At 36.6% G+C, this 25,598-nt stretch overlaps 1 protein-coding gene across 14 annotated transcripts in view; it reads left to right on the forward strand.

Moving 5' to 3' along the window:
- The window catches only part of ERC1 (ELKS/RAB6-interacting/CAST family member 1), a 567,884-nt gene that overhangs the window by 135,633 nt on the left and 406,653 nt on the right, over positions 1-25,598 (forward strand). For all 14 annotated transcript variants that reach the window (XM_087442948.1, XM_087442946.1, XM_014793927.2 and 11 more), the window contains one exon: positions 16,987-17,154. In XM_087442948.1, the coding sequence (XP_087299074.1) occupies positions 16,987-17,154 (168 nt within the window). The remainder of the gene's footprint in view (positions 1-16,986; positions 17,155-25,598) is intronic.

The following is a 25,598-nucleotide window of genomic DNA, read 5'->3' on the forward strand; positions in this document are numbered from 1 at the left end:
TTAATTATATGACCTTGGTTGAGTTATTTTACCTCTTTAATCCTCCATTTCCTCATTTGTAAATAAGGATAATAATAAACCAACTTCCTTAGATTAGAATAGATGTTTAATTATGTAGCCCTCATCTGCACTTGGAGGGAAATATTAAATATCAATGGGTTAAAAATTTTTTTAATTACCTTACAGTTTTCAAGCACTTTTATTTTATTTGTTCTCTATGGTTTTATTTAATCTTCAGAGTAATAGTATGGGTTAGGCAAGATAAGTATTGTTGTCTTGCTTTTGTAAGTGAAAATTAGGTAAAATGTTTAATTAGTACATTCCTTTTGATTGGCACTTGGGGCCAATCTCACTAGTATCCCAGGGACTTTCAATATTGGTTACAATATTTACAGGAATTTTTCTATTTTATGCCCACTTTCTTGTTCGTAAATCTTGATGACATACCAAGGACATCTCATTGAATTTATTTTCTGGATGAGTTCTCAATGTGCAGAGCAGAGCTGATTTTATCAGTAAATTAAAATATGGAGACCTTACTGCCTCAGAGTAGTACCATTTTTTCTTACTTCCCTAAGACATTGAGTTTTGGGGTTCTGTTTATTATAGGTGGACATTATCATCCATATCTTAGTGATAATTAGAGGAAGTGATTCAGGGAATCGGTATCCAGTCTGAAGTTAAGAACTGCCCTAGCTCCAGGACTTTCAGGCACTGGATCTTGGATGCTGTTGTTTGACATGCACCTTCTGCTCATTGGCCCAACCTGGTACCCCAGTATGCTGTCCTCTTCAAGCTCGAATTCTGACTTCCTCAGCATACTTAGAGTTAATAATACATTCTTTGAGCTAGAGTGTATTTTAGAGATCGTATAGTCTTTCCATAATTTAAAAAACATATGATAATATCTAATGTTGAATGCTTTTTGTATACTATGCAGGTTGCACATACTTTCATTGATTTTCTCAATTAATTCTCACAATAAACTTCTAAGAAATAAAGAATTGTTGTAACATTTTATAGATGGACACACTGAAGCTTAGAGAGATTGAGGTTGCATGACTTATTGCCTGATTACCTGGGCTTCAGAACCTGACCAATTAAAACTTCAAAACTTATGTTCTTGATCATAATGCTGTAATGCCTCCCTGTGAGGAATCTGAGGTGTGAAGACAGTAAGTGACATGCTGATGGCCTGTACGACTACTTGGTATTGGTTTTGAGACTAGAACCTATCTTTTCTAACTCTGCTAATTATGATATGCTATAGAGACCATGACTCTTGTTTGATTGGTATATTGAGAACTAGCTACAAAGAAAAGTGGGAGAAAAGGAAACAATTCATGTTAGCAGAGATGAGAAAAGGCTGTAGCCTAGAATTTAGGATAATGGAAATCTATAGCTTCAGAAAAAGAGAACATGCTTTCATGACATGAGCTTATGAAAGAAGAGAAAGATTTATTGATTGATTCTTTCATTCATTCAACAGTTATTTGTAGATACCTGGTAAGGACTCTTCTGGGTACTGGGGATACAGTGGTGAATAAAACAGAAAGGCTGACAGGTCTCTCTCCCCTGTCCAACCCTAGAGATAACAGAGAAGTGAGGGAAGTTGAAGAATCTTGACAAATTTGCATAAAAATTGTGTAACAGAAAATGATTGGGGTGTGTGTGTGTGTGTGTGTATGAAACAGCTGCTCAGAATAAAAGAAGACTGAGTGTCATGAGATGATTTGGGATATTTTTCAGATCCTTTTTCTGTCTCAGATTGTTCTAGGTGGATCATTGCCCCATCACCACTGTGAGCAGTGCATAGCCCCATATGAGTTATGGGGTAGCGGAGTGGGCAGGTACTGCAGGGTAATGTTGGTGTGCCGTTCAAGCCAACTTGTGAAGGTAGTCTGACCAGCTTCTGAATGCCTTCTCCTCTCTCCACATCCTCTCTCTACCTGAGGTAGAAGATAGCTTTTGAAAAAGAGCTTTGGAGAGCAGAGGTGCAGATTAATTACTTCAGAGGCTCTCTGATCTGGGGGGCTGCTTCCTGCCACCACTACTTCCCCCATTCCAAATGGTGAGTTGGCACCACTCACGGTGGTGATGGGGCAGTGTCTTGTTTGGGGAGATGTAGATAATGATAAGCTTAAGAAATTGACAGTAAAATGTAAGTTTAAGTATGTCTGTTAGTACACTAGGAGAATAAAAATGGAATGTAGAAGTTTCAGACCATTAGTATAAAACTCAGTTTATCCAGTGGAGAATGGAATAGAATGGGGGTGCGGGGGGCGGGAACCAAGGCGGTATATAGACAGCATGAAAAAAATTGGCTGAAATAGATGTGAATAATGGGAAAGACAATAAATGCAAATGAGTTAAATTTAGATCAAAATACAAATCTCAGTTGGGCTACAAAATAGGATACAGATATATGTTGTCAACAAGAGTTAAACATAAGACAAAAAGAAACAGCAAAATTAAAAGTAAAAGGATAGAAAAAATTTAAAAATAAAAGGTATATTAGGAAAATATGACCCCCAAATTTGTTTTAACATTATTAAATTATCTTTTAAGACAAAGAAGAAGTTATAAAGCACACAGAGCAATGTTATGTACTGATAAAGGAACAACAGATCAGGAAAATGTAGTGATTATGAACATTTATACATCTAACAATATGCCTGTAAGTATATAAAACAACAATGGGGAGAAATAGATAAATCATCAGTTGCAGTTGGTTATTTGAACATGCTCTTTTCAGAATTTGATGAAACAAAGGCAAACAAAAATTTAGAAAATTTTAATAACATTAGTAAGCTCAAAGTACTGGATATGTATTAACAAATAGAGAATAAGCAATATTTTCGCTCATAATTGAACACTCATAAAAATCAACCCAAGTGCTGGGTCACAGAGGAAACTTCAAAATTCCCAAGAATCCAAGGCACATGGACTGTATTCTCTGACCCCCTAATGCAGCAAAAGTAGAAATCAGTAATAAAGAGTTGCAACACAAAACCAAAATAATTTGGAATCTGAAAATGTGCTATTGAATGACCCCTGGATTAAAGTAGAAATATAAAAATTTTAGAAGTGAGTGACAGTGAAAGCACTATATATCAAAGTGTATGGAATAGAAAGTAAAGGAAAATCTGTGGGATATAACAAAGTAGTAGTATTTAGATGGAAATGTCTAGTTTTTAACATATTTATCAGAAAACAAGAAATAATGAAAGCAGATAAGCTAAGCATTCAAATCAAGAAACCACAAAAAAAGCAACAGAATTAAATCCAAAAGAACAAGAAGATAGAGAGTAACAGATATTAAATCAGAAATCAGTAGAGTATAGACCATAGGATAAAACAAAACCAAACCAAGAGTTAGTTATTTGAAAAACGTTAATCAGATAGGAATAATCTTACAGAATGATAATGGAAAAGTAACTAATATAGTACCACAGAGTTTAAAATAATACAGTTATCAACAGTTATATTCTAATAAGCTTGAAAAGCCAGAGGAAAGAAATACATTTCTGGAAAATATTACAAAGTAGGTTAAGGGATAATAGAAAACACGAACAACGATCATTATAGGTTTTAAAATGGTAAACCTCAATCCTATCTCTCTCCCAAATCCTAAGGCCCAGATGGCTTTCCAGTAGAGTTCTATCAAACATCCAAAAGTAGATAATCATTTTTATATTCAAGTTGTTCCAAAAAATAGAAAAAGCAAAAAAGCCCAAGACTCTACAAAAGGATATGAGGAAAAACAAATTAAGAGATATACGATATCATTGGATGGTATAATTTAATACTGTAAGGACATCAATTCTCCCTAGTATAATTTTTTTTTTTTTTTGGCAGCTCCAGTGAAAATACCCAGCAGTATTTTTGGGGGAACTCATTTTATTTTAAAATGTAAATGGATGAGTCACAAAAAGATGTATGATTCTACTTATATGAGATACCTTGAGAAGTCAAATTCATAGAGATAGAAGTAGAATTGTGGTTGCTATGGGCCGGTGAAGGGCAGAATGGAGAGTTGTTTAATGGGTACAGAGTTTTAGTTTTGCAATTTTGCAAGTTTGCATCATTTTGCAAGATGAAGAGTTCTGGAGATTGGTTGTACAACAATGTGAATGTACTCAACTTCACTGAACTATACACATAAAAATGGTTAAGATGGCAAATTTTATGTGTATTTTACCACAATTAAGATTAGAAAAAAATTATATGGACAAATAAAGCTCTAGCATTAAAGTGAAGAAAAAGAAAACATGGGAGACCTGTCCTGTTAGGTGTGAAAATATACTACAGAGCCATAAACCAAACCAAACCAAACAATACACCCCAGAATAGTGTAGTACTGGCACAGGAATGGGCAGATAGACTGGTGAAAAACAATAGAGAATTTGAAATCAGAGACATGTATATGGAGGGGGTATCATAAACTAGTGTGAATTAAACAAGTGTTAGAAAACGGACATACTATATGGAGAATAAAGTTAGCCACCTACCTCATGCCGTGTAAAACAGTGAACTCCAGATTGATTAAAGACCTCAATGTGAAAGAGAAAGCTGTAAAGCTAATCAATGAAAATGTTACATTTTAGGTAGGATATCTTAAATGACTCCATCAAATTTAAGTATTTCTGTTCAAGAAAGAATGAAAGAACAACATTGGCAAAATTAACAAATGGGTGACTGACTGGGAGAAGATATTTTCATTGCCTCCCGAAATCCCAAGGATTGACATCTAGAATAAAAAAAGATGCTTGCAAATCAGTAAGGAAAAGGTAGAGAATATAGGGAGGGAGGAAAAGATTTGAATAGGCAGTTAACAGACAAGGAAACCTAAGTGATTAACAAATACAGCTTGAGATCCTCAATCACACTAGGAAATGGAGAAATGCACATTTTAAAGACAATGAAATACTACATTCCATTCATCAGATTGATAAGAATTAAAAGAGATAATATTAAATGCTTATAAGGATTTGGGCTAACAGGAGCATAGACGGCATAGTTGGTCTCAGTAATCCCACTCTTGGATATATTCCCCAGAGAAAATTTCCCACTGGTCCACAAGAGGACATGTATAAGGATGTTCACTACAGAACAGGGAATTGAAGGCAACCAACAGATTTGTTACTAAGGGAGTTGGGTAAGTAAAACACAGTGGATGTGTACCATGGAATGTTATGTAAAAGTCAACAACAATGATCTAGATAAAAGTATTCATAGGACCATGGATATATATTTTTTAAAAGTAAGAAACACAGAATGAGTTATATAGCGTTCATATAAATTAAAACCATATGTATACAAAAAGAAGCCTCTATATTTCTAACATGCATGCATATTCAAGAACATATTAAACGCTTTAGAATGGCTGCATATTGAAGGGAGAATGGATATTGGATACATTCCAAGACTCCAGGGGGACGCCTAAAACCACGGATAGTACCAAACCCTATACAGTCATGCACTGCATGACAACTGTTTGGTCAGTGATGGACTGTATATATGACCATGGTCCCATAAGATTAGTACCTTATGGCCTTGGTGTGTAGTAGGCTATACCATCTAGGTTTGTAAGTACACTCTATGATGTTCACACACTGACGAAATTGCTTAATGACACGTTTCTTAGATCATTCCCTGTCTTTAAGCAAAGCATGACTGTATATACTGTTTTTTCCTATACATACATACCTATGATAAAGTTTAACTTATAAATTAGGCACAGTAAGAGATTAACAACAATAATTAATAATTAGAACAATTATAACAATATACTGTAATAAAAATTATTGTAGATCTTAGCAACGTCAGCATATGATTTTTTTTCTTTCCTTACTAAGCAGAGAGCTTGCACCTTTTCACTTAAAGGAAGCACTTTGCAGCTTTTCTTTGGCTTATCTGAATTGCCTGCATCACTACTCTTGTGCTTTTCGGCTATTAGTAAGTAAAATAAGGGTTACCTGAACCGCACAAGCACTGCAATACCATGACAGTCGATCTGATAACCAAGATGCCTGCTAAGTGACTAATGGACAGGTAGCTGGGCAAAGGGATGATTCACTTCCTGGGCAGGATGCTGTGAGATTTTCATTACACTACTCAGAATGATGCACAATTTAAAACTTAAGAATTGTTTATTTCCGGAATTTTCCATTTAATATTGTTGGACTGTGGTTGACTGCAGGTAACTGAAACCATGGGAAGCGAAACCACACATAAGGGGAGACTACTATAAAATAAAACAACAGTAGAACTTTGCATGGATCAATGATAGTTTTAAGTGAATTGAGGAATGAGAGTAATATAGTTCTTTCTCCAAGTTGATAAAAGTTTGAAAAAAGTAATTCTGACTATGTAACTACTGTGAGGGTAAGCTGGATGTGGTTTATTACCACACTGAGTCTCAGAATTGATTTGGCTGATCTCTCTGACAGGGCAGATGTCTCTCCTCATTCCTTCCAACAATGAGCGTTTGTCAACAAGGACTCTACACCAGGGTTGTTCTGAGGGGTTATCATTTTTGTAACCAAGGGGCTTGGATTTTAATGGTAATGTGTGGACAGCAGATAGACCTTGGCCCTAAATGGGGTTGGGATTTGAAACTGAGACCCCTGCATGAATCCAGAACACTCCTGAGAAAGGGTGGACTAGGAAAAATTCCTCCTACCAGTATTAATTGACAGTATAAGAAACTGACTTACCTGACCTTTGAGTTAGGGGAAAAAATCTCTCCTCATGCAGGTTTGAATTTGAATATACATAGCTGCTCTCAGGGAACATGCTTTCAACCTAGTCCACACAGATTCCCACAGATAAAAGCCCTGTTTAGAATGAACTTACAACCCCAAATTACTTAATCACCTGTGGAATTAAATCTGTTCTGAGCCAATATCAGAAGTAAGAACAAATAGAGTGATTAGACCCTTAGGAACATTGGATAATAGAATGAAACTGTAAGTTAAATGACTAAAATAAAGGATGGACTAATAAGCATGGGAGCAGTCTCCAGAATGGATGAACAGATACAACTTTTGGGGATGTTGTTTCAGGTCTATTAAGAGTAAAAGCTGATGCAATGTAGTAAAGGTAGGTACTAGCTGTTTGGTGGTGTGTCTTCTAATCTTGGCTTTGCCACTTACTTGTTATGTAAGTTTATATTTTTTGTGCCTCAGTTTCCTCATTTGTGAGAATAATGGCATTACTTCATAGAGAATTAAATTAAAATGTGAGAATTAAATGAATTAATATATGTACATAGTAGCACTCAGTAAATATTAACTATTATTATTATTATTAAATACATGAAGGAAGGATTTAAAACATGAACAAAGCAAAACACTATAAATAATACCAGGCATGTTGTAAAAGAACGGTATAGGATTTTAGACAAGAAACATATAACTAAAATGAAAAACTCAATGTATTAAACTGCAGATTAAAGAGAGTTGCAGGGACAATTAGTGAATTGGAAGGTAGATCTGATGAGATATTATCCAGAGAGCAACAGGACAGATAAAAAGACAGATTTATTAAAGAGAAGTCTGTGGAAATGGAAGTCTAAGGGAGTTTCAAAAGGAGAAGATAGAAGGAATGGGAGGCAATTTTAAAAGAGATAATTGCTGAGCATTTTGCTGACTTGATAGAAATGGACCTTCAGTTCAGGAACAAAGAACTCTTGAGCAGGAAAATATCCACACCTACATACATCATAACGAAACCATAGATAAACTGAGCTTAAAAGCTGCCAGAGAGAAAGGATAGTTAACCAACACAGGATTAACGGTTGGGCCAGCAGCAGACCTTTCAACAGCAACAACAGGAGTGAGAATATGGTACAGTAAAATCTTCAACGTTTAGTGAAAGACATTGGCAGCTCGTAATTCCGTACCTAGCTTAAACTGTCATTCATCAGTGGAGGTAGAATAAAGATATTTTTTCAGACTAACACAAACAGAGAGTTTACTACCCATGGATCTACATAGAAAGGATTGCTAAAAAGAAAGAAATTGTAGCTAGAGGGAAGGAGTGAGATGCACAAAAGAATAGTAGAAAAATGATGTTAATGTGACAAGTAGGAAAAGATAATCAAATATCAATATAAGATTTTGGCACAGGCCTAACAACAATAGTGCTGTTAAAACCAAAACTCCAAAATGAATTGGAGTTTATCCAATAAAAGTGAAGACTTTTGGAGAAAGATCATAAAATGAGGAGCTTATTGGTTGCTTCTACTTGTTGGTATAATGTTGCTAGATGATAGAGCAGCTGAAATTCTGCATCTAGATTATTTTTGTTGTCCCCATCAAGATGAACATCATAGGACTGAAAAGGGTAGAATGTATATTTCAACAGTGGAAACATGAAAATGAAGCCCATGTTGTGTGAAAAGAGAAATTATAAGAAAGCATCCAAGAAGTTTACAACCTTACTACTCAAAGTTCAAAGAGCAGCAGTACAGGCTCACCTGAGAGCTTATTAGAAACACAGAATCTTGAGCCCTTCCTCCTGAATCAGAGTTTGCATTTTAACAGTTTCCTCAGTTTGAGAAGTGCTATAAAATTTTTGTCTTTTGGTTAGGACAGTTTAAATCCCAGGTGCAAATAAAAATACTGATCTGTTACTGATCATCACTGAGGAATCATGAAGACAGGTTTCTGCGATTGGCTTTGAGCAAATATTTTGATTTTCAAAAAAGGGAAGAAAGGATTGCCAAATCTATGCACAACCTAATCTTTTTCCTAAGTGCAGTTTTAGAATGGAGTATTGGAGGACCTTGAAGTAGAAACAGTGATCGCTAAAAGTCAGCATTAAAACTAGATCATCTCAGACTCGTTTTATATTCTTTCTATATAAAGGATTTCTAGTCTGGAAGATCAGGAATATATGGGAGACATAGTAGATCTATACATCTTCAAAGCATTGGCAAGTTGATGTAAATAAGATGGAGAAATGTAAGCTGGATAAGATGATAATTGGGTTTCTTCATTGCTGTAAAATGACTTTTCCCAAAAGATGGTGTTTAATGATATGTGTTAACCTACATATAAGTTTCTGGTAGTATCTTGTATCTCTAACCTTGACTGTTCTGTGTTAAATATTTTTATTAATGAATTGGATGGAAAAAAATGTCAGGTGGGGTGGGTGACGTGCCTGTTAGATTAGAAATTCAGCCTTCCAAAAGAACTTTAAAGGAGAGTAATGGGCTAAATCAAGCAGGATAAAATTTAATAGGATGACTGTAAAACTCTTTATTTTTCTGTCCCTCCCTTTCTCCAACAAAAAGCTAGCCCAAAAAAAAAAAACCCAAAAAACCGTAAAAACCAAAACCAAAACAAAACAAAACAGTCTACTTTAAGTAATCCTTCAATATCTGTAAAGTGGCTGCCAAAGTCACCTCGCCAAAAAAAACTCCACAAAAAAACAAAAACTTTATGCAATCTTAGATTGTTTTATAAATGTCTAGAAATAAGGATGAGGTGATCAGACCACACCTAAAATATTGAGTTCTGGAAACAATGCTTTGAGGGACATTGGCACATTTAGGCATGTTTAGATGCAAAGATTCTGAAACCATGGAATACTAAGGAATAATTGAAGGGTATCTTGGAAGAGAAATGCTCTTGGGAGTACATGATAGTCACCTTGTATCTGAATGGCTGTTATGTGGAAGAGCGGCTGGCCTAAGGGGTTGACCTTGGGCCAGTGGATAAAACTGTAGAAAAACATATTATTTTTACGTACTTTTTACTATACTTGTTAAAAGCAGAGTGTGAGCAGCCTCTAGAGAGGAACCATGTACCTGGTTTTTATTGGAGGTGTTCAAATACTAGAGAAGCCTGCTTAAAAGGGGTGTTGTATAAAGAGATTCAGGCTTTAGATGAGAGATTGAATCAGGTGACCTTTAAGGGTTCTTCCAATATGGAGATTCGCTCTTTGAGATTCTAGGGGTTTTCAAATAGAGAGGGCTATAAGGCTTAGTTGATTTTAGTTCTGATACCACAATGAGGAAGTGTTAGAGATGTGTTGGCTTAGAGGAATCAAGGTAGAAGAACTAGTTTGGCTGACTGTCTTGCTTTATTGCATTTGCAGAGACCTAGAGTATTAACATTCCTATTAGGGCTGCATACCTGAATACAGCTTATTACAATATACTTTGTATAATCATTATAGTGTCTTCTTTGCTACGAATTTTCAAGGGAAAGTGGGTGGAGACGATATCAACATTGGTGTTTTAGATTATATATTTGCAGCCTTTTTTTTTTTTTTAAACAAAATACAGATAAACCGGGTACTCTGGAATGGCCCATCTCTACCCTTGGCCTTTTTGATGTTTCTCTGAGCTTTTCAACGTTTTGTCAGGTATGAGACTTCAGAGCTCAATGCAATTTGTTGCCTCAAAGCCTTTTAAAAAGATTTACTTGTGTACGTTGTCAATCTCATGGCCCAATGCCCTTCATTCAGCCTCCTTTCCAGATAGGAACAATGGGAAATATGGTGATAGGAAATTATACACAGTGATCTTGGGCAAGTCACTTAGTTTGGGCTTTGATTTCCTCAGCTTTAAAATTAGAAATTTAGATTATTTAATTTTTTAAAAATTTATGAAATGCTGCCAAATACAGAAAAAATGCAGAAAATAATGTAATAGATACTTAGCACTCAGATTTAACTTACACTAATGTTTGGCTGTATTAGGTGATCTTTAAAGATCCTTTAAAAGAAAAGGTTCTAAAAAAAATCTCATTCTAAACTAAATATTCAATGAAAGATCTGGTTTAAGTAGAAAATTTTGTTAGAATCTCAAGTTTTTAGAACTGGGTGGGGCTAGGAATAAAGATTCGGAAGCTGTCATTATGGAGGTGGTGGTTAAAGCCTTAGGATTGAATTGGGTTTTCCAAAGGAAGTTGTATAAAGTGAGATGTGAAGAGGGGGAAATGACAGAGGATCCAGTGAAGAAAACTGAAAAGGTGTGGTCAGAGAATTAGAAAGGGGGTGAGTCATATTGATAAAGCCAAGAGAGGAATTACAGGAAACAAACTGTTGTTTCCATGCAGTTGTTACTGCTAATATGCATTTAGGTAGATCTATTTATTGATGTAAAACAAAAGAAGGTTAAGATAGGTTGACATAATAGTTTTGTGATCAGAAGCGAGAAGCCAAAACAGCAAGGTAGCCATTTTTCTGTTCATGTCCATTGGTAGAGAAATTTTTTTAGAGAAAGACCTTCTGTTTTTGTTGAACTTGGCATACCTATTTGCCACAGACCTTTGTGCTTGGCAAGCTGGGTGGATGCTATTCCTCCAGCTCAGTTGATGTGAATAAACAAGGTCTTATTCCTTCTGCCAGGAATGGTGTTAGGGTGATGACTGTGTCCCTGAGTCTCTGAGGGGCTTTCCTGAATATGTTTTTTGTGGTTTGCAAAATGTGGACCTCACGCAAAATTATGCTGTGAATTTAGTTCACTCCAAACGAAAAGATCAGTTAAAATTCAGAGCAATTAATCTAGTAGTAGCAAGGTGGTTTTTGTGGTTGTTTTTATGTCAGATCTCCAGACCAGCACATTTAAATTCTGCATTGCACGAAAAAGCAGACTAAGAAAAAGTGTACACAGGTGATTTGAATTGAATACTTAGTAAAGAAAAGATCCTTTAGTAATTAGAGTATGGACTTGGGTAATTTCTGTGCTCAATATTTGTGATATGAAGTATTTCTTATATCAAAGCCTGCATTTCCAGCTATTCTTATACCAAAGGTTTATATGTTTATAACAAGAGTTTTCATTCTTTACTTTTTTGTGTCCTTTTGTGTCAGGTATGTGGGTCTCATACCTGACATTCCCTCAAAATGGCATGCCAGTTTTTATGACTGGTTAGCACTGGCACATTTCCAGGTCACTTACCTGAGTCAGGGATCTAATGTAAAAGTGGAACAAGGGCATCTAGGTACTTTTCGTAAAGAAGCAGCAATATGAAGTCTAACAGTTATTGTCCTATGAGACTTTGGTACCATCAGAATGAGAAACATTTAGAAGTGATAAGGGATGTTTTCCTGCTGTGTTCTGATTCCTGACCCACGGACGGAAAGCCTTTCATTTTTCTGCTATTAATGCTGAGAAGAACTGAGAGACAAGGAAATTAGGCAGTTAAGACTTATCTACAGGTTTAAATGTCAGGGATTTTTGCCTTTATAATAAGAATTGAATAGTGTATTTCGGGGATGTTGCATAAAATTTTTTTTTAGGTGAGTTGCTTTGTTTTTTGCTTGTGGTTATTGGAATACATAGTATACATATTAGAGGTGGAATATATAGTATACAAAATACAAATTAGAATGTAGAAGTTAGGTACAAATTATTTAGTGTGTGATTTATTTATTTTTTAAATTTTTGACATGTATACTTTTCTAAGACTTTGACCTCTTTAACTATGCAGAAGGGTCAATGGATTCAATAAGCACCCTCTTGACTCACCGTGACTGATGCCCTGTAATGGATTCAGCTAATAGGAACCAAATCTGATACTGTCAGATAGGATTAGTAGCCACGCCAGGCAAGCTTGAGCTGTGCCTGAATGCCAAGTGGATAAGGGTCAGTGAGTTTTTTTGGCATCTTGAGCAGCCTAGTTGTTGAATTTCATATTCTACAAAGATCTTTGCTCTGTGGTGGCAGTCCTTTTCTCTCGATTGAATTAATATTCAGTCTGTTCTGACATTTCTCTTCTGGACCTTTTTTCTTCTTTGCTTGGTGAAGTGTTTCTGATTGTAGTAGGTAGATGAAGGAAAACCAAGGGAAACTTAAAGACTTTTGTCATCTTGCACTTTAGAAAGGACCATTGGAAAACTCAGTGGTAATCATATAATTCATCTTTGTTTTGGATTGGATTTTAATTCTTGCTCTGAGGTCTTCAGTGCTGAAGTCAGGCACCAAAAGTGGAAATTTTTAGTGTAACATCTCTTGGATTCACTGGGTTTGACTTATTGTAGTTCTACTGTTTGTTAGTAAAACACATTTTTTTTTAATCACTGCTAAGTAATCTTTTCTTTTTCTTTGTCCTGGAGGAAAATTTTAGGTAGGCTTACATTTCATATAGTACTCAAAGGAAGGACTCATTTAGATCTTTTTTGATTTCTTTAATTAGCCATTTCTAACTTTCAGCATACAGATCCTATCATGTGTTATTAGATTTATACCTAAGAATTTAATTTTTTTGGAGCAATTGTAAATGGTCATAAATTTTAAAAATTGTAGTTCTGTGTTGGGTCATGTTTAATTTTGGCCAGTTTACAAAATATCTACATTTTTAAAAGCAAGTATAAATATGCCTCTATTTTCCTTAGTTTTATTTTTACTAAGAACTATTTCAGGCACATAAAAATATAAACACTTTAAAATGGTATCATGATGTGCAGTTTTAAATTTTAACATAGTCGGATTTATCAGTATTTTTCCTTTATGATGTGTCCATTCTGTGTCTTTTAAAAAATATCCTTCCATGCCTCAATACCTTAAAAGTATTTTCCTATATTTCCTTCTAAAAGTTGTAAAGATTTGCTTTTCATATATAAATCTTTAATTCACCTAGAATTCATTTCTGTGTATGATATGAGTTAGGGATCCTCCCTCCTCCCCGTTATGGGTAGCCAATTGTCTAGCTGAATAAATTCAACAATTTATTGAATACTCTATCTTTTCCTCACTGATTACAGTGTCACCTCTGTTTTATATATGTATGAGTCCCTGTATGTGTGGGTCAGTAACTGGGCTTCCACTTCTGTTGCGACAGTCTGTTGGTTTATTCCTATACCATTACCATGTTTTCTAATTTTACTTTTTAAAAAAAGCAGATTTATTGACATAAAATAAACTGCATATATTTAAAATGTACAGTTTGGTAAGTTTTGACACATACACTTGTGAAACCAACACCACAGACAAGATAATGAACATTGTCCCCAAAGTTTTCTTTTTTAAACTTTTTTGCTGAGGAATATTCGCCCTGAGCTAACAACTGCTGCCAATCTTCCTCTTTTTGTATGTGAGCTACTACCACAGGATGGCCACTGACAGACGAATGGTGTGGGTCTGCACCTGTGAACCAAACCTGGGCCACCGAAGTGGAACGCGCTGAACTTAACCACTAAGCCGCAGCGGCTGGCCCCCAAAAGTTTTCTTGTACCTTTTTGTAATCTCTTTCTCCTGCCTCTCCCTGATATTCTGCACTACTTCCACCCTCCGCCCTCATTCCCAGGCAACCTTTCATCTGCTTTGCATTGCTGTAATTAGTTTGCATTTTCTAGAACTTTACATATATGAAATCATACAATATATACTCTTTTTTGTCTAGCTCTGAGAGGAGAAGTGTATTATAGAATTAGTGGTTAAGATCATAGGATCTGGAGACAGACCATTTAATCTTAAATCCCTTCTCTATCACTTATTTATGGCTATGAGATCTTGGGCCTGCTATCCTCTCTAAGTATCAGCTTCTCAGATTGCCATGGGAGAGTGAAATTTTCCACAGGGAGAATGCAGGGGAAGAAAATACGATACTTGAGGATAGAATGGTAAGGATTTTTAATATACTATATATATGGTTGGCAAGCATATACATGACCATATGTAGGAAGGGTCAGAAGTTTGAGGGTAGAATAAAGAAAGCTGTTTAATATAGAAGTAAAGATTTGTAAAGCAAATGTGACTGAAAAAAAAAGGGAGATGGTGTGAGGCTGTGTTTGAAATGACTGTTCAGGCTGAGAGAAAAACTGAGAGAAAAACAAGTAAAACCAGAATAGACATGAATAAGGAAAAAAACATAGGGATGATGGATCAGAGGTTATGCTGTGAACAAAGAGTAGATTTAGCAGGCATAGAAGAAAGAAAAGAATTGTTTCAGAAATAAGATTTTCAGAGTTTGAAAGTTCTTAGGTGGGCCTTTCCAGAATATGATAAGATTAACCGTATATCGTTCATTGAAGCAGAACAGAGGAAGATTAGAGGTGAAAGAGTTTTTATTGAGGGGGCATGGTAGAACTTGTGGTGAAGGATTATAAATGGTACCTAAAAACATAGCTTCCCCAGTTTCTGGTTCGGTGAGACTGGTGGCATTGAAGTGGTTGGTAGAAATGTAGTTTAGCAGAGTGAAATCTGGTTTATTTACGTGTTTTGTTTTCCCAGCATAGTCCAGCATAATGTGTAAGTACATAGTGACTCAACTATAGCAGTTGAGGAGGAAATTTTCCATGCCCACTGAGCTGTAAGTACCACCATACACATAGTATTGGTTCTCAAATACCTTATAGTTTAGATATAATATTAGATTTTTCCTGAGAGTTTTGGTGTACTCTAAATATGAGTCATTACCCATATTACCTTTTTTTTCTTTAAGCCATTAACTGTTAATCCACAGTCAGACAGAAAAAATAATATAGGACAAGTTCAAGACTAAAGATGTTTTGTAGAAACATACTTGATATCTTAGATTTGCACTGTCAGTGTGGTAGCCACCAGCCACATGTGGCTGTTGAGCACCTGAAGTATGGCTAGTCTAAACTGAGATATGCTGTTAAGTATAAATTACAATGTGCGTTGAACGCTGAAGATTTAGTATGAAACAAAGAATGTAAAATAAGTTAACAGTTTTTTAAATATGGATTACATGCTTGAAATGACAATATTGTAGATAGATTAAATAAAATATATTATTAAAATTAATTTTACCTGTTTCTTTTTTACTTTTTAATGTGGCTACTAGAAAATTTAAAATTTGATATGTGGCTTGCGTATATGACTTACGTTATATTTCTGTCTTAAGATGTCTCACTGTCTTAAGATGAAAGAAATCCACCTCCTTGTTTTGCTATAATTAAATGTGTAACTGTTTGCTGAATTATAAATCCTTAGCGGAAAAGCAAAAAAACCAGAAAAATTTGGTGTGTGAGTATGCTTAATGAAATTTACTGTGAATAGAGTTAAAAATAAGTACTGTGGGGCTGGCCCAGTGGAGTAGTGGTTAAGTTGGCATGCTCTGCTTTGATGGCCTGGGGTTCTCAGGTTTGGATCCCGGGCACGGACCTAGGCACTGCTTGTAAAGCCATTCTGTGGCAGGTGTCCCACATATAAAGTAGAGGAAGATGGCACATGGATGTTAGCCCAGGGCCAGTCTTCCTCAGCAAAAACAGGAGAAATGGCAGCAGATGTTAGCTCAGGGCTAATCTTCCTTGCCAAAAAAAAAAAAAAAAGGACTATGATTAGATTTTATTTATTTTAAAGTTACATCTAACAAAAGCTGTTAAACTTCAGGAATAAAGATAACTGGACACCAGACTTTAGCTGACTAGTCTTGGGGTCTGAAAGTAGACCTTTGCTTTGCCTTGTACAGATATCTAAGTGAATTATGGGATTGTCTGCCCTAAAAGCATCACGTCCTACAGCTAGATTGTGTTATCTGATACAGCAAGTGTCATGCTTGGTAATGCTTATGGTTTTCTTTCCAATTTTACATTTTCTAAAGCAGTGTAGCATCACTTGGGAACTTGTTAAAATACTAATTCTTGAGCCCCAACCCTGCTGAATCAAAAACTCTGGTGGCTGGGCCTGGCAATCTCTTTAAACCCTCCAAGTGGTTCTAATGCACAGAAAGTTTGAGAAACATAGTTGCGGATTATACAACTTTAATAGAAGTAGCAAAACTCAACCTCTTTATAACAATTCTCTATTTTGTCCCCTTGATTCAGATCTGTTTATCCTGATATAAATTTAACTGATATAAATTTTATTTTTATTATAAAAGTGCTCACAAAGTTTTAGGATTTGATTTCTAAGTAGTAATAATTATATTTAGAGTGGGACTGTGTTTGATTCTAATGAAAGTTTACTACATAAGTATCATTTGGGCAACTATACACATCTATTTGAAAGGAATTACATTCCCTTCTTTTAATTAATCATTTGTAAAAATCTTACATTCTTAGGTGGATGCTCTCCGATTGCGTTTGGAAGAGAAGGAAACCATGCTGAATAAGAAGACAAAACAAATTCAGGATATGGCTGAGGAGAAGGGGACACAGGCTGGAGAGATACATGACCTCAAGGACATGCTGGATGTGAAGGAGCGCAAGGTTAATGTTCTTCAGAAGAAGGTAAGGTGCAGGTGTTCTGAGTTTAGTGTCCCGCATCTGACATACGTCCTCATTCCTACCACCAACTTACATCCAAGTGCTGTCAAGGTTTCTTTCTCATTCCTCTGTTTATATTTTTATGGTTAATAATTGAGACTGTTGTTACAATAGGTAGAAACTGCTATGCAGATTCAATTTTTAAAATTTTAAAGTAAACACTATTAGTATCTTCAGTAGTAGTTTCCATGCTGCTCTTTTCAAAAGGTGCTTTGTAAATTGCCCAAGTGTTAGCGTTGACATTCTTCTGCCTCTTCTGATCTTCTTTCTTGTATTGGAACTGTAATGACATGAATTAGTATAATACATGGTCTTGGGATGGTTGCAACTCCATCTATGTGATTAATAAGACTACAATTTTGTAGTCTTATGTATGTAAGACATACATACATGTATGTATGTTACATACATATGTATACATACATATATGTTAATATGTAATTAACATATAATGTATATGTGTCAAGGAAAGAATGAATTTCTTTCCTTTTTTACCTTAGTCATTATTGCAAAGAGGCTAACTCTGGAATAGATAAGGAAAGTACTAGTAATTGCCTCCTTTTTTTTTTTGAGCTTAATTAAGGAGTGCTAGAGATAACAGTTATATATAGTAGACACTAGTATTTATTGTTGATCTTCATTGAGGTGACAGATTAGAAATATTTGACATTGTCCCAGTTTATTTTTAACCTCTAACAATAGCCAAGGAGTAAAACTTTCTTTGCTAAACTTCAAATGCAGCTTTTCTTTTATGTAGAGGACCATGTCCTATGTTTGTCCTGCATTATATTAGTTTGGTTTTCATTTGCTTTCTATAAGTAAGCATAAAATTTGATCACTCTAAATATCAGTTGACTATATCTTGTTAGTGGATTCTGATTTGTTGTTTTAAATTTTTACACATACATACATGTATATATATATCTATCCTTCTCACCTCAACTGCTCTCTTCTCCTTACCTATTTCTTATATATTCTTCCAGAAACAGTCTATGTATATACAAACAAATATATACTCTCTTTTTTCTATTTACTTGTTTTTGTATTCTTCCGGAAACATTTTATGCATAATCCCTTTAGAGCAAAAATGTTTCTTTCAACACAGGTGTTACCCTTCCTTTTTGCCTGTTCTTTTTTTTTTTTTTTTTTTCATTAATGTATTTTGAAACTCCTTCCAATGGCTTCCTCATTGTTGTTACCAACAGCATTGTATGGATGTGCTAAAATTTAACAAGGTTTCTACTGATGGATATTTAGTTTGCTTAAAATTTCTGCTGTTACATAAAATGATGCTGCAGTAAAAAAAAATATTGTACACATTTAGTTTATTCATATGTGAAGTATATTTCTAGGTAAATTCCCTGAAGTAGAATTGCTGGGTGAAAGGATATGCATTTGTAATGTTGGTGGATTTTGCCAAGTAACAAGTGTATTGATTAGAATCCAAAGACTGTTTGGAAGTAATGCATGTTTTGTTTTTAACTAGGTAAACATTTTAAAATAAGCTTTTAATAACTGTGACTGGAGGTTTGAAGTTCAAATTAGCACATCTTTATCCAGAGATAGTCATAGTTTGTAAAAATAGAACAGCAACACTTATATTAGCCCCTTTATATCCATAATCTTGTTTAATCCTTGCAACCCTTTGGCAATGGCTTTTAGATCTTGATTGCTCTGTCACAGTCAGTGGCTCAAGTTTTAGGCCATGAGACATAATAAGAAATATATTTAATTTTATTTATTTATTTTTATTTATTTTTTAATTTTTTGTTTATTGCAGTAACATTGGTTCATAACATTGTATAAATTTCAGGTGTGCATCATTATATTTCTATTTCTGCATAGATTACATCATGTTCATCACGCAAATACTATCTATAACCCATCACCACACACATGTGCTGAATTATCCCTTTCGCCCTCCTCACTCCCCGCTTCCCCTCTGGTAACCACCAATCCAATCTCTGTCTCTATGTGTTTGTTTATTGTTGTTATTATCTACTACTTAATGAAGGAAATCATATGGTATTTGACCTTCTCCCTCTGACTTATTTCACTTTGCATAATACCCTCAATGTCCAGCAATGTTGTCACAAGTGGCTGGATTTCATCGTTTCTTATGGCTGAGCAGTATTCCATTGTGTCTATATACCACATCTTCTTTATCCATTTGTCCCTTGATGGGCACTTAGGTTGCTTCCAAGTCTTGGCTATTGTGAATAACGCTGCAGTGAACACAGGGGTGCATGTATCTTTATGCATTGGTGTTTTCAGGTTCTTTGGATAAATACCCAGCAGTAGAATAGCTGGATCATATGGTAGTTCTATCCTTAATTTTTTGAGGAATCTCCATGCTGTTTTCCATAGTGGCTGCACCAGTTTGCACTCCCACCAGCAGTGTATGAGAGTTCCCTTCTCTCCACACCCTCTCCAACGCATGTTGTTTCCTGTCTTGTTAATTATAGCCATTCTGACGGGCATGAGGTGATATCTCATTGTAGTTTTGATTTGCATTTCCCTGATAGTTAATGATTTTGAACATCTCTTCATGTGTCTGTTGGCCATCTGTATATCTTCTTTGGAGAAATGTCTGTTCAGGTCTTTTGCCCATTTTTTAATTGGGTTGGTAGTTTTTTTGTTGGTAAGATGCATGAGTTCTTTATATATTTTGGAGATTAAGCCCTTATCAGAAGTATGGTTTGCAAATATCTTCTCCCAATTGTTAGGTGGTCTTTTCGTTTTGTTGATGGTTTCCTTTGCTGTGCAGAAGCTTTTTAGTTTGATGTAGTCCCATTTGTTTATTTTTTCTATTGTTTCTCTTGCCCGGTCAGACGTGGTGTTTGAGAAGATGTTGCTAAGACTGATGTCGAAGAGCGTACTGCCTATGTTTTCTTCTAGAAGTTTCACAGTTTCAGGTCTTACATTTAAGTCTTTAATCCATTTGGAGTTAATTTTTGTGTATGGTGTAAGGTAAGGGTCTACTTTCATTTTTTTGCGTATGGCTATCCAGTTTTCCCAACACCATTTGTTGAAGAGACTTTCTTTTCCCCATTGTATGTTCTTGGCTCCTTTGTCAAAGATTAGCTGTCCATAGATGTGTGGGTTTATTTCTGGGCTTTCGATTCTATTCCATTGATCTGTGTGTCTGTTTTTGTGCCAGTACCATGCTGTTTTGGTTACTACAGCTTTGTAGTATATTTTGAAATCAGGGAGTGTGATACCTCCAGCTTTGTTCTTTTTTCTCAGGATTCCTTTAGCTATTCGGGGTCTTTTGTTGTTCCATATAAATTTTAGGATTCTTTGTTCTATTTCTGTGAAAAATGTTGTTGGAACTTTGATAGGGATTGCATTGAATCTATAGATGGCTTTAGGAAATATGGACATCTTAACTATGTTAATTCTTCCAATCCAAGAGCACGGAATATCTTTCCATTTCTTTGTGTCTTCTTCAGTTTCTTTCAGAAATGTTTTATAGTTTTCGGTGTACAGATCTTTCACCCATTTGGTTAAGTTTATTCCTAGGTATTTTATTCTTTTTGTTGCAATTGTAAATGGGATGGTATTCTTAATTTCTCTTTCTGCTACTTCGTTGTTAGTGTACAGAAATGCAACTGATTTTTGTATGTTGATTTTGTATCCTGCAACTTTACCATATTCGTTTATTACTTCAAAAAGTTTTCTGGTGGATTCTTTAGGGTTTTCTATATATAAAAGCATGTCATCTGCAAATAGTGACAGTTTCACTTCTTCCTTTCCAATTTGGATCCCTTTTATTTCTTTCTCTTGCCTGATTGCTCTGGCTAGGACTTCCAGTACTATGTTAAATAGGAGTGGTGACAGTGGGCATCCTTGTCTGGTTCCTGTTCTTAGAGGGATGGCTTTCAGTTTTTCACCATTGAGGATGATATTAGCTGTGGGTTTCTCATATATGGTCTTTATTATGTTGAGGTACTTTCCTTCTATACCCATTTTATTCAGAGTTTTTATCATAAATGGATGCTGTATCTTGTCAAATGCTTTCTCTGCATCTATTGAGATGATCATGTGATTTTTATTCTTCATTTTATTAATGTGGTGTATGACGTTGATTGATTTGCGAATGTTAAACCATCCCTGCATCCCTGGAATAAATCCCACTTGATCATGGTGTATAATCATTTTAACATATTGTTGTATGCGATTTGCTAGTATTTTATTGAGGATTTTTGCATCGATGTTCATCAGTGATATTGGCCTGTAATTTTCTTTTTTTGTGTTGTCCTTGTCTGGTTTTGGTATCAGGGTAATGTCAGCTTCGTAGAATGAGTTAGGGAGCTTCCCCCCCTCCTCAAGTTTTTGGAAGAGTTTGAGAAGGATAGGTATTAAGTCTTCTTTGAATGTTTGGTAGAATTCACCAGGGAAGCCGTCTGGTCCTGGACTTTTATATTTTATGGAGGTTTGTGATTACTGTTTTGATCTCCTAACTGGTGATTGGTCTATTCAAATTCTCTACTTCTTCTTGATCCAGTTTTGGAAGGTTGTATGATTCTGAGAATTTATCCATTTCTTCCAGATTGTCGAATTGGTTGGCATATAGCTTTTCATAGTATTCTCTTATAATCTTTTGTATTTCCGAGGTGTCTGTTGTAACCTCTCCTCTTTCATTTCTGATTTTACTTATTTGTGCCTTCTCTCTTTTTTTCTTGGTGAGTCTAGCTAAAGGTTTGTCAATTTTGTTGATCTTTTCAAAGAACCAGCTCTTGGTTTTATTAGTTTTTCTATTTTTTGGTCTCTATTTCATTTATTTCTGCTCTGATTTTTATTATTTCCCTTCTTCTACTGATTTTGGGCTTGGTTTGTTCTTGTTTTTCCAGTTCCTTCAGGTGCATTGTTAGATTGTTTATTTGAGATTTTTCTTGTTTGTTGAGATAGGCCTGTATTGCTATAAACTTCCCTCTTAGAACGGCTTTTGCTGTATCCCATAAATTCTGGCATGTCGTATTTTCATTTTCATTTGTCTCCAGGTATTTTTTGATTTCTTCTTTGATTTCTTCGTTAACCCAGTCATTGTTCAGTAGCATTTTGTTTAATCTCCACGTATTTGTGGCTTTTCTGATTATCTTCCTATAGTTGATTTCTAGTTTCATACCGTTGTGGTCAGAAAAAGATGCTTGGTATCATTTCAATCTTCTTAAATTTATGGAGACTTGTTTTGTGGCCTAATATGTGATCAATCCTGGAGAATGTTCCATGTGCCTTTGAAAAGAACGTGTATTCTTCGGGTTTTGGATGGAATGCTCTGTATATATCTACTAGGTCCATCTGTTGTAGTGTGTCGTTTAAGGCCAATGTTTCCTTATTGATCTTCTGTTTGGATGATCTATCCGTTGGTGTAAGTGGAATGTTAAAGTCCCCTACTATTATTGTGTTACTGTCTATTTCTGTTTTTATGTCTGTTAATAATTGCTTTATATATTTAGGTGCACCTACATTGGGTGCGTAGATATTTACAAGTGTTATATCCTCTTGTTGGATTGTTCCCTTGATCATTATGTAATGCCCTTGTCTCTTTTTACAGTTTTTGTTTTAAAGTCTATTTTGTCTGATATGAGTACTGCTACCCCAGCTTTCTTTTCATTGCCATTTGCGTGGAGTATCTTTTTCCATCCCTTCACATTCAGTTTGTGAGTGTCTTTAGGTCTGAAGTGTGTCTCTTGTATGCAGCATATATATGGGTCTTGTTTTTTTATCCAGTCAGCCACCCTATGCCTTTTAATTGGAGCATTTAGTCCATTGACGTTTAAAGTAGCTATTGATAAGTATGTACTTACTGCCATTTTTAACTTTTTTTTTTTTTCTCAGTCTTTTAGTAGTCCTTCTCTGTTTCTTTCTTCTTCTATACAGAATTGATGGTCACTTTAGTTTGACCTCTGTCTGAAAGCTGTACTCTTTAACTCCCCTCCTCCCTCATGTTTTTGATATCATATCTAACCTCTTTGTTGTGCATTTGTATCCATTACGTTCTAATCATGGAAATAGATAATTTTTCCTATTTGTGGTCTTTTCTTTTCCCCTTAAATCAGTCCCTTTAACATTTCTTGTAGCACTGGTTTCTTGGTGACAAACTCCTTTAATTTTTGCTTATCTGGGAAAATTTTGGTCTCTCCTTCCATTTTGAATGATAACCTTGCTGGGTAGAGTATTCTTGGCTGTAAGTTTTTTCCTTTTAGCACTTTAAATATATCGTGCCATTCTCTTCTAGCCTGTAAGGTTTCTGCAGAGAAGTCAGCGGATAGCCTTATGGGGTTTCCTTTGTACGTAACTTGACATTCTCTTGCGGCTTTTAGGATTCTCTCTTTGTCTTTAATTCTGGACATTTTGATTATGATGTGTCTTGGTGTGGGCCTCTTTGGGTTTATCTTGTTTGGGGCTCTCTGTGCTTCCTGTACCTGGATGTCTGTTTCCTTCCTTAGGTTAGGGAAGTTTTCATCTATTATTTCTTGAAATAGATTCTCTGACCCCTTGTCTCACTCTTCTCCTTCCGGGACACCTATACCACGGATGTTAGTGCGCTTGATGTTGTCCCAGAGGTCCCTTAGACTGTCCTCAGTCTTTTTAATTCTTTTCTCTTTTACCTGTTCACCTCGGGTAATTTCTTCTAGTCTTTCGTCCAGCTCACAGATCCGTTCTTCTGTATCCTCTACTCTGCTTTTGAGTCCCTCTAATGAATTTTTCATTTCCAGTATTGTATTCTTCATTTCTGATTGGTTCTTTTTTATATCTTCCATTTCTTTGTTGACATTCTCACTGAGTTCATCTATTCTTCTCCCCAGATCAGTGAGCATCCTTAACACTCTTAGTTTGAACTCTCTGTCAGGTAGGTTACTCATTTCTGTTTCACTTAGTTCCTTTTCTGGGGTTTTGTCCTGTTCCCTTACTTGGAATGTATTCTTTTGCCTCTTCATTTTGCCTCTTTCCCTGTGCTTGTGTCTACGTATTAGGTAGGTCAGCTATGTCTCCTGCTCTTGGATAGGTGACCTTATGTAAGTGATGGCTTAGGAGGCTTCCAGTGTGCTTCCCTCAGTTCTCAATGTTCCAGGGGTGACCCCTGTGTGGGCTACGTGTATCCTTCTGCTGTGGCCTGTTTGCTCTCCTTGTATGCGCCCAGGGAGGCTGAGTTATGCTCCTGGCCAGCTGTTGTAATGCTCAGCTGCTTGTAGTTGTTGTGGGCCCTTCAGTCTCTTTATCAGGTGTGGGGAGCCCCAGCACAGTTGGCTGCAAGTTCTAATACCACATTTGTGTTGCAGTATTTCTTTTAAGTGAGTAGGCCCCCACCGTGGCAAGTTGTTAGGCTCAGGGCCTTACAATTGCTGTAAGCCTCTAGCCTATTAGGTCTCTTGTCAGCTCTCTGAGGATTGCAGCTGGGTGGGGCTGGCCTCAGGCACAGGAGCACCCAATTGTTTCAGGTTTTGGAAGGTGGAGCAAACCTCCTATGTGGGTCTTTGAGAAGCACAAGTCTTCTGCGGCTGAGAAGCCCTGCCGCCCACAGGTCCACACACGCAGTCAACACAGTCCTGCCCCGTGTGAGCGCCTCGACCTCCCCAAGCGGACCCAGTCTCTCCACGGCAGGAGCCCCACACACTCTGCCACCGCCCCACACTCTCCACCTGCTCCTTGTGCACACCCTGCCCCGCTCAAGTCGGCTCAGTTGCCAGGCTGCAGAGAATCCAGTCACCAATCTATGCAGGCCCACAAGTTGCCTGAGGGCTTGTTGTTGGGTGGGGCCAGTCTCTAGGGTGGGCTGCCTGCCCTGGCTGAGCTGGATTAAATCGGTGCTCTAGCGTGTGGGGCAGACCCTGGGCTAGCAGGCCTCAGGGAGAACTCCAATGGTGTCTGTGTCAGCACGCCCACACCAGGCCACAACAATGGCCGCCGCCAATGTCCCTGTCCCTGGAGAGGTCTCACCCCTCACCGAGATGCACTCAGGGCCTATTAGGTGAGTCTCTTTTCTCCAGAGCACTGTACACCTTTCTTTCTGGTGATTTTAGGATGCTTCCTGAAACGGGTGAGTTTGCGCGCGGGCCCTTTAAGAGCCAGTTTTAGTTTCTTTGTGAACTGGGTTTTCTGGGGGTCCTCCCCAGTGTTTTAGTAGCAGGCACAGTCAGATATTATGCCGCTGGTCTCGATTGTGCTGGGTCCACAAAATGCCCACAGTGGGGGCGCTCCCCGGCTCAGGGCCCTGTGCCTCCAGGGAGGCTGCGTACCTTTGGGCTGCTCCCGGGGGGCCGTGAAGCTGGCGGCTTGTGAAGGCGGCGTTTTTTTCTCTCCAGAAGGGAGTTTCTGCCTATTCCACCTCAATTAAGATTGTCCTTTGTTGCAGCAGTTCCTCTTATCCAGTTTTCAGTTGCATCTCAGGGGTAATTTTTCCA

The sequence above is a fragment of the Ceratotherium simum genome, chromosome 17 (genome assembly GCF_057802395.1).
Source record: "Ceratotherium simum simum isolate JZ-2026a chromosome 17, ASM5780239v1, whole genome shotgun sequence".
NCBI classification, from domain to species: Eukaryota; Metazoa; Chordata; class Mammalia; order Perissodactyla; family Rhinocerotidae; genus Ceratotherium; species Ceratotherium simum.